The sequence below is a fragment of the Chiloscyllium punctatum genome, chromosome 41, assembly GCF_047496795.1.
Source record: "Chiloscyllium punctatum isolate Juve2018m chromosome 41, sChiPun1.3, whole genome shotgun sequence".
Lineage (NCBI taxonomy): Eukaryota > Metazoa > Chordata > Chondrichthyes > Orectolobiformes > Hemiscylliidae > Chiloscyllium > Chiloscyllium punctatum.
In genome coordinates, this window is record NC_092779.1 from 43,068,894 (window position 1) to 43,078,770 (window position 9,877).

A 9,877-nucleotide genomic window follows, 5' to 3' on the forward strand; every position below is an offset into this window, starting at 1 on the left:
GCCGCGTGCGGACGCACTGACGTCAGACGCTCGTCGATTGTGCGATGGCGTCATTAACGATTGGGAGGCGCGCCATGGTTCATTTACATAGCGCCTACTAACGCAGATGTGGTGGTTTCATGATGTTTCTTAGACTAGAGTGACTCCTTCTTCCAAACAAAAAAACCTGAATCACAGCTTGTAGCAGAATTGACATGAATGACTTGGAGGAGCTTCTTATCAGTCGATCGGAAGAACGAGAAGGTTATTAAAATAAACATGAACATCTACAGATGCTGGAAACGCAGCAGTGCTGGGGGGACACAGCAGCATCTATTGACAGGAAAAAAAACTGAACTGGGAAGAGCTGAAGAAAGGTTTGGAAACATTCACTCTTTTTCTCCCAAAACGTCTGCTGTTGTTCTCCTGCATTTGAACAATTGATGAGACAGAGTGGCAGCAGGGAAGGAAGCAAATCCCACATTCTGGAATTTAATCCATGTGCCAAAGGTTTAGGTTTTAAGGAATGTATTAAAGAAATGGAGAGTTATAGGAATGGAGCTCCAGAACTTAGGACACAGGAACTGAAGGTGCAGCCATCAATGATGGAGCAGTTACAATTGTGAATTGAAGGCCCAAGAGTGCAGATATCTTAGAGAGTTGTAAAGCTACAGGAAAGTACTGAAATGGGGAAGTCAAGGCCATAGATGTACATGAAAACAAGAATAAGAATGTTATTTATCATGTCTCTAGAATCATCACAAAGTATTTCATAATCAGCAAATTACCTTTAGCAATATAGCCACTTTTTATTTGAATACAGGTGGGAGCCTGTTTACGCTGATGATTGAGGAAAATATATTTACCAGGCGACTAGGTGAATTTCCTAACCTTCCTTAAATAAAAAAAAACTGAATGAACTGCGGATGTTAGAATTAAAAACCGGAATTGCTGGAAAAAAAACTCTTCAGACGTTCTGAAGAAGGGACATTGGACCCAGAACATTAACTCTGGTTTCTCTCTACGGATGCTGTCTGACTGCTGTGTTTTACCAGCAATTTCTATTTTTGTTTCTGATTTCTGTCATCCACAGTACATTCAGTTTTTCATTTAAAGAAGGTTTGGACATTCTCCTAGTTGCCTGGTAAAGATATCTTCCTCAATCATTACCAAAAACAGGCTCCCACCTTTAATCAAATAAAAAGTTGCTATGTTGGTAAAGGTAATTTGCTGATTGTGGAATACTTTGTGATGGTTCTAGAGACATGATTAATAACATTCTTATTCTTGTTTTCAAGTCCCTCTTAATCTCTGATTCTCAAAGGAATAACAACTCTTTTACAAACACATGCAGAAATTGGTTGTAAAACTCAGCAGTCTGACAGCTTCCGTGGAGAGAAACCAGCGTCAACGTTTCGGGTTCATTGACCATTCCTTATAACTTCTGAAGACTTACATTAATTCTGATTGCTCTCCATGGATGCTGTCAGACTGCTGAGTTTTTCCAGCAGTTTCTGCTTGTGTTTGTAAAAGAGTTGTCATTCCTTTGAGAATGGAAGATTAAGTGTTGAACTGATCAAGATATTTATGGTACTGAAGAAGTTTACAGGAGAAAGAAACTATTTCCTTTGGTGGAGGAGTTCAGAATAAGAGAATGTAACGTTAAAATTAGAACTAAACTATTCAGGTGATGCCTGGAAGCACATTTTCAAGCAAAGCATGGATGGTGAAAATCTTTTACATTCAATTTTTAATTTTAACATCTCAGGGTCTGTTTCCATGCTATACATCTCTATGACTCTAATTGCAAGTTTGTCAGTGTATCCTGTTAAAAAAAACTGATTTTTGGTCTCAATTGTATTTTGATTTTGACAGGAAACTTAAAACAAATGAAAAAGTTGACAGATTAGAACGTCAATGAATACTGGAACCTTTGGATTCTGTTCAGGACTGTTTCTAGGTTCTGAAGCATAGAAACAGTAGTAGGGAATTGAAGCCCTCAAACCTCAATTATTTCATGGCAGATCTACATCATAATGCAATTTACCCATGTTGATTTTATTTCGTTTAATACTCTTATCATTTTAGCTTTTAGAGGGAACAAATTCCAGATTTCTGCGCTAAATGTTTTGTTTGAAAATGTGCTTCCAGGCATCACCTGAATAGTTCAGTTCTAACTTTAAAGTTACAACCCGTCATTCTAAACTCCTCCAACAAAGGACATCCTTATCTTTGTCTCTTTCATTTTGTGTTTATAATTTGTTTCTTGCAACAATTCAGAAGTTGCATCTTTTCAGTAATCTTCCCTAGTGCAGTTGTACAGGCCCACATCTCCATTCATAAACCTGGGTGGTTGTCTTCCACACATATAGAACAGAGAACAGTACAGGCCCTTCAGCCCTTGATGTTGTGCCGACCTTTTATCCCACTCTAAAGATTAAACTAACCTACATACCCTTAATTTTACTATCATTCATGTGCCTATCCAAGAGTTGCTTAAATATCCCTAATGTTTCTGACTCTCCTACCACCGCCGGCAATGCATTCCATGCATCAATGACTCTCTGTGAAGAACCTGCCTCTGACATCTCCCCTAAACTTACTCCAATCACCTTAAAATTATGCCCCTTATGATAGCCATTTCCGCCCTTGGAAAATGTCTCTGGCTATCCACTCTATCTGTGCCTCTCATCATCTTGTACACCTCTCTCAAGTCTCCTCGCATCCTTCTTCGCTCCGATGAGAAAAACCCTAGCTCCCTCAACCTTTCTTCATAAGACATGCCCTCCAGTCCAGGTAGCATCCTGGTAAATCTCCTCTGTACACATTCCAAAGCTTCCTATAACGAGGCGATCAGACTGAACACAATATTCCAAGTGTGATCTAACCAGGACTGTGTAGAGCTGCAACATAACCTCGCAGCTCTTAAACTCAATCCCCTTGCTAATGAAAGCCAATAAATCATATGCCTTCTTAACAACTCTATCAACTTGAGTGGCGACTTGAGGGATCTATGGACGCGGACCCAAAATCCCTCTGTTCCTCCACCCTGCCAAAAATCCTGTCTTTAACCCTGTAATCTGCATTCAAATCAACCTATCAAACCTATTCCTCAACAGCTCCACAGCTCATTGACATTATTTTCAGAAAGTATTGTAAGAATATGCTATATAAAATTATTGTAGTGCAATTAACTTTTTAAAATGTTTAATGAATGCACCTTTACACTCATTTCAGCATGCTCCTGACCAGAAATGCTATTTCCTGCAATGTAAGATTCATCCTGTGCCCCCTGCCCGATTGCTATCTGTTAATTCTTGACAATTTTTGATGCCTTCTACAATTTAAATAATGTCATATTCCCTGGCCCATTTGACTTCATTTTACTCCATACGCCCATGATTTCTTCTTTGCCCCTCCATTTCCTGAACATTCTCTGGTTCATCTGCTTCTTTGTTTTATATCGGTTCAACCAATTTGTCACCGTCCTATATTATGTTTCACTCCCTCTTTTTGAACAACTTCTCTTAATTCCATTCACTTCCTGAAAGAAAAGCTGCCTCCCCTCAAACCTGCATAGATCTTGACTTTACCTGTCTTTTTTCAGAATATCGAGAACACTTATTTTGTTTCAGTTCTCCTCCAACTCTGACATAGAGTCATAGAGATGTACAGCACGGAAACAGACCCTTCAGTCCAACCCGTCCATGCCGACCAGATATCCCAACTCAATCTAGTCCCACCTGCCAGCACCTGCCCATATCCCTCCAAACCCTTGTCTCATCATACTTGCAATTCCTTTCTATTCTTCAAATAGAATGATCACATGGTCACCTCTGACTCTTCTCTTTGAGCTTCACTCTCTTCCCCTGTGGTAATATACTTTATAAATAATTGTTTCATGGCATAGAACTTCAGTATTGCTGAAAAGAGACACATTTTGGCAAACCTTTTCAGCTTGTACCCATCAGGATAATTTACAAGAAATATAAAAATATGTTTGAATCTGCAGCTGCATATAAGAGGTTACTTTATGCTTCTCAATGTGCTCCATCCTGCACTCAACTTCAGCTTTTTAAATGGACAAGGCACATGAATATGCTTTCCTTGAGATCCTACCACAAGCCTACCTTTACTGGTCATTATACCCATTGGGATTCCTATTGTTATACACAGTATAAAACTGATCCTCTTGGCAGCCGACTAACTAGGGCCTGAACCATTAGTTCACCATGCAAGTTTGATGATGAAATAGGGTACATCAATGCTCTCCTGCACTATAATGCATATCCTGGACATTTCACTTCCCTCTATGTATCATGCAAACCTGTGAACTCAGGACCTTTTGGTTTTAATCCTAAAAAGTGTCTAGTCTATTTCAGCAACAGATGTTTCATGGTGCAACTGTCCATTCTGACTTCCTGTTGACACAATTTTCTGATCACTCGATTTATTCCAATATTGAAAATTCCAATGTCATCAATTCCTATACACTTTCGCAACTTTAACAGCATGGGTTATGTCCACTAGATGGTACTATGGAGTTAGTTCTAGAGATCTTTCTAAATGCATTGTCATCTTACATACTAAAAAATAACATACTAATTTTCTGTTTGTGAGCAAAGGTAAAGGCAATTTACTACTATAAAATGTAAATACAATGAGTGAGGTTCTTTTAATAATTATTTAAAACATTCCAGTTTCTTGCTTTAAAGCTAAAGCCTGGTCACTAATTCTAAAATCTCCACCTTTTATATCACGCTTAAATCCTGTTTGCAACAGTAATCACTGTCTTTTTATCCTTTAAATTCTCATGAACAAAGTCTGCATACATATAGTACAAATGCGACCTTGCATGAAAGCCTTGTGGAGGAGTTGAAATAAAATGTAGAATCTTGCTCCATGCGGCAACAAAATGTGAGTAATTCTATGTCTTCATTGGCTTTAGATTATCACATTTGTAGCTATTTTCAACATTTCTGTGAACAAAGGAGTGAACTTAATGAAGTTGATTAGAGATGTAAAATTATGGGTTGTGACAGTGAAAGTAATTCATATAATTTGAATACATCCAACTATATAATCTATTTATATAAGTAAACTGTTTTCCAAACTTGTAATTGCATACCACGAAAGAGTTGTGAACTGTATTTTTGAACCCTCTTACTGCAGCTAATATTATATTTACTGTTTTTTTTGTAGAACATTTACTGCATTGTTGAGTGTTTCCTGGATTAGAATCTTTCTTTGATTCATCATATTCTTGTTGCTGCTCATTTAAAGCCACTATTTATTGCAACTTTGTGGCAATGATGGAATGTTTGACTTTCATTTTTGTCTTTTACATCTCGAACACTTCACAAAGTGATTTACCTTTTCAAGTGGAATGCTTATTTAATAACAAAATCTGTGCCCTTACACTAACTCTCTGTAGTCAGTAATTTTGATATTGGGTTAAAGAAAGCACCTCATGTATCAAGGATTGTACTACTTCCAAAATGTTTAATTTATTCTTTTCCTCATGTTGATGCTATTTGCATGCATTATCATATTCAATACCATACATAAAGTATTTCAGTCTTGCTTTTAGAAGTGGTGAATTTCAATAATAACTAAACTCCTGACTGGATATTATTGGCTGCAGCTACTAGAAGGCAATTCTGAGTGTATGTTTGACATGCAAGTGGTAGTATAACTTTGTAATAAATCTTCAAATAAGCAAAGCAGCAGGAGCTTTAAGGATTAGGTTCTAAATATTGTTTTCCGTCAACTTAACAAGTTAATTTCCTCTAATGGTGTTCACCTATGTTGTGTTACAGCTCCACACACACACATCAACAGCAAGCTGACATCTTGCTCAAGTGACTATCTTTCCAATCTAAACACTGACAGTAATGTTTTTCAGGCTATTCAACTATAAGAGGATAACAGGTTTGCTTGATACTGACATTACTAGGTCAACTGACAGGTACAATTCAAGCAGGAATGACTCTGTTGATCAGAAGACTTTATTTTCCTGTGCCTTACTAGAAATAACAGAAACAAAGAATATTGCCCTCTACAACAGCAGTGAGCAGGGTCACAATCTAAGGTACATTTGTTTTGATTTTGCTGTCTGGTGTACAGCTTTATGTTACAGAAGTATGCTTTAACAATTTTGCACTGACGATTTATGCGCTAAGTTCATGGAGATCTACAGAAAACCTCCTTCAAACCCCGGCATTCATTATAGTCAAAAACAGCCACCTATTTGTTCTAATTTTATTTTCCAGTATGAGGCCTATAACCTTGGCAGCTCAAATGCATGTCTCATTTTCTTAATTGTCATGAGGGTTTCTGTCTTTACCATCTTTACAGGCAATGAGTTCCAGATTCCCATCAACCTCTGGGTGTTCAAAGTTTTTCCTCACATCTTCTTTAAACCTGTGCCCTTTACCTTAAACCTATGTCTTCTGGTCATTGATCCTTCCATCACAAGGAAATGTTTATTCCTGTCAATCCTACCCTCATAATTTTGTACATCTCAATCTCCTCTGCTCTAAGGAAAACAATCTCAGTCTGTCCAATCTTCCTCCATAGCTAAGACTCTCCAATTCAGGCAGTATCCTGATAAATCTCATCTTCACTGTCTCCAGTGCTATCACATCCCTCTTATAATGTGGATTCCAAATTCCAGAACCATAAACAATATTCTGGCTGTGGCATAACCAATGTTTTATACAGTTCCCATGTACCCTTCCTGTTCTTAAACTCGGTGCCTCAACTGATAAAGGTAAATATAATGTATCCCTTCTCAACCATTTTATCCACTTGCCCCGATACCTTAAGTTACTGTGTACATACACACCAAGGTCCCTCTGATCCTTGGTACTTCCTTGGGTCCTACCATTCACCATGAATTTCATGTTTATTCTGTAAAACATTCCCTAACTTGGGTATTGCCCATCTTAGAAATATCAGCCATTCCCTGTCAGGGAATTGAGCCCAGTCTCCTACATGACAGGCAGGGATACTAGTCAGCCAATGGCAGCTAGTACAGCAAGGTCCATTGATTTCTTCATCTGGATTCCCAATATGTAATTCAGTCAGATGTAACTTCTGTGAGTGATGATTGTGTAGTTCCTATCTGGAACCCTACTTTTGTTGTTTGCAATGATGAGTATCACACTACACAATGTGTTTGCTCATTAAGCTAATGAGACGTTTTGGACTGAAAGGTTCCCTCTCTTCATCAGAGAAACATAGAATTATACAGCTCAGATGAAGGGCCATCATACCCTCACCATCTCTTCAAAATTAGGCCCAATCTTCAAGCAGAGTTAAAAATCACACCACACCTGGTTATAGTCCAACAAGTTTATTTGGAACCACGAGCTTTCAGAGCACTGCTTCTTTGTCATAATCACCTGAAGGTAGTGCTTCCAAATAAACCTGTTGGATTATAACCTGGTGTCGTGTGATTTTTAACTTTATCAGCCCAGTCCGACACCAGCTCCTCTACATCAATCTTCAAACATCATATTGCAAATACCTAGTTCCCCATTATACACCTTTTGAAAGTTTTATTTAATTTGATTTAATCCTTCTTTCAGTCAGTGCAGTTCAGATCATGACAACTTGCTGCATTTTTAATAAGACATAAAATGTCAGTAAACCATTAGGATTTAATAATTACAGCAGAAGTGTGATGTTTACAAAGGAAGCTCCATGTAACAACATTCCTTTGTCTCATGGAAATTTTTAATGGTTTTAAACCCTGCACTTGTATTAATACAGTCTATTCCTTTAAATTAAAGTGTCTTTAATCCGAGTTATCTGCTAAATAGGTTTAGCTGTTCTAAATTTCCACTTTCTATTATTTAAGTTTTACTTTAAAACAGTAATTATTACAAAAAAGGTGAATAACCTAGAGCAGCTTGTACTCGGATATAATCGCAAACTAAATCAATCTGTCCGACCTTTTAAGGTGAGATATATCAATCAGTTCTTCAGCATGTAAATTCATTTTAACCGTTATTAGTCTCTTCCCGTGTAAACAACTGAGCGATACTTTTTAAAAAAGTCCTCCCTTCCCCAGTCTTTTAAAACGTGATTTTCCACTGTTTCTTGAAAGCCTAGAAAAGCGATATTTAAATGTCATTATTTTTTTCCTTTATGATTTTTAATTGAGTTCAGCTTTCAATGAAATGTAACTCACATCACTTCAGACTTACAAAAGGAGAACCAATCACAGCTTCCAAAGTCCTATTCAGGTCACGGTTTTGTTTTTGGCATACAGATTAAGAAAACTTCCTCTTTCCCACCCCTCGCCCAAAAAGAACACTTTGCCATATCTGTGCAGGGCATCGAAAAATAATTCGAGGTCGGCTTCTTCCTTCATGTGCAAAGTCAATCAGCCTTCCTGAATTCCATGGACATCGGTCATGAAAGGTTCACGACACACACTGACAATCCCACGGCTATCAGAGCCACGGTGCAGAACAGCACCGACATAAAACACTTCTCACGGTCACAACAGCGGCCGTGGCGCCGCATCTCCTCCTCCTCTGACAGCAGGGCCATCGAGGAGGCGTCTGTGCTGAGCACCGAGTAGTACGCGTCTCCCTTCGCTTCCACCGTCCACCTCAGCACGTTGACTTTCATCTCCATGTTCTCCATCATCTCGTCCACCTTGTCGATGTGCTCCTGCAGCTCCTGCAGCTCCAGCCTCTCTCCATTCAGCGCGGTGTCCTGGGCTAGATTCTGGACACTCAGAGCCCGGGCGGCCACCTCCGAGGTTCCTCCAGACATCCCGGTCTGGATCAAGGGCTTCTCGGTCCCCGACAGCGGGAAGCCTTGGCCCAGCTCCAACACCTTGCACATGTCCACCTGGAAGCTCTCCAGGTTGGAGGAGAAGATGACCCAGAGGCGCTCCATCTCGGCTCGCTCCTCCTTGCTCAGCGCCTTGTCCCGGAGCGCCGCCGTCAGTTTGTTCCGCAGGAGCCCGGCCAGTTCCTGGCTCTTCTCCCTGGTCCTCCTGAGCTCGTCCCTCAGGTTGCTGCAGTCCGCCGAGCCCCCGACCCCCGTGGCCAGGTGCCTGTAGCATCCCGTCACTTTGTTGAGCGAGTCCACCAGCGCTCTGCACTCGTCCCTCTCCCTCGCTGAGTTCGCGGTGCCCTCATCTGCCACCTTGCTGCTTTGGATCGGCATACGGCTCGCCGCTGTCCACAACTTCGCAATACCAAAGGCGCCTGCAAGTGAGGACACATCGATCACAATTGTGGGTGCAGCCCCGCTCTCACTCTCCCATACACACCGTCTTCAGGCAGCACTGGGGGCGGACTCCTGAGTGCACAGATCCGGGGCAAACAGCAAAGTTCTCAGTGGAACAGGCTCCTCTTCTCTCCCCTCCCTTGGTCTTCCATCACACACCGAAAGCTGCCCGCCTTGCAAGCACCAGCCAACGTCGCTTGCCTCGTCCCCTATGTCCTACAATGTCTACGTTACTCACTGCAAATCCACCTCGGAGATTACGGCATATCTTGTGACGCAGCAGCTCTGGATGGAGTTGTCACCTTCGCTCACACGGACGGGTCCCATGTGGTTTCTTGTGTGTGTTAGCCTTGTCCTTCTGTCGGCTGTTCCCCGAGGAGTTCCGCATTTCACCGTCCTGTTAAAATGCGCTCAGCCCCAACACGAATCCTCGGAACAGGACCAAGATCACCCAACATTCGGAAATAAATTGAGCAAGTAATAAGTCAATGAGTACAAATACTCCAACAAAGTAGGTAGAGTCCACAAAGGTTCTACTATAAACTTCAAATTGCATTTCCGAAACTGCCAATAAGGACAAATAACTCTCCGCCTGCAAGTTGGAAACTCCTTTATGTGGAGTTGTCTCTAGTCCTGCACTCAAACA

At 40.5% G+C, this 9,877-nt stretch overlaps 1 protein-coding gene across 1 annotated transcript; it reads right to left on the reverse strand.

Moving 5' to 3' along the window:
- Positions 1 to 5,751: 5,751 nt before the first annotated feature.
- Positions 5,752 to 9,557, reverse strand: LOC140465014 (regulator of G-protein signaling 9-binding protein-like). The gene has a single exon (XM_072560801.1). The coding sequence runs from the start codon at positions 9,166 to 9,168 to the stop codon at positions 8,401 to 8,403; it is 768 nt and encodes a 255-aa protein (XP_072416902.1). The 5' UTR covers positions 9,169 to 9,557; the 3' UTR covers positions 5,752 to 8,400.
- Positions 9,558 to 9,877: the final 320 nt, after the last annotated feature.

Excerpts from the sequence above, each read along its gene's own strand:
- LOC140465014 (XM_072560801.1), bottom strand. The coding sequence starts at position 9,168 with ATGCCGATCCAAAGCAGCAAGGTGGCAGATGAGGGCACCGCGAACTCA.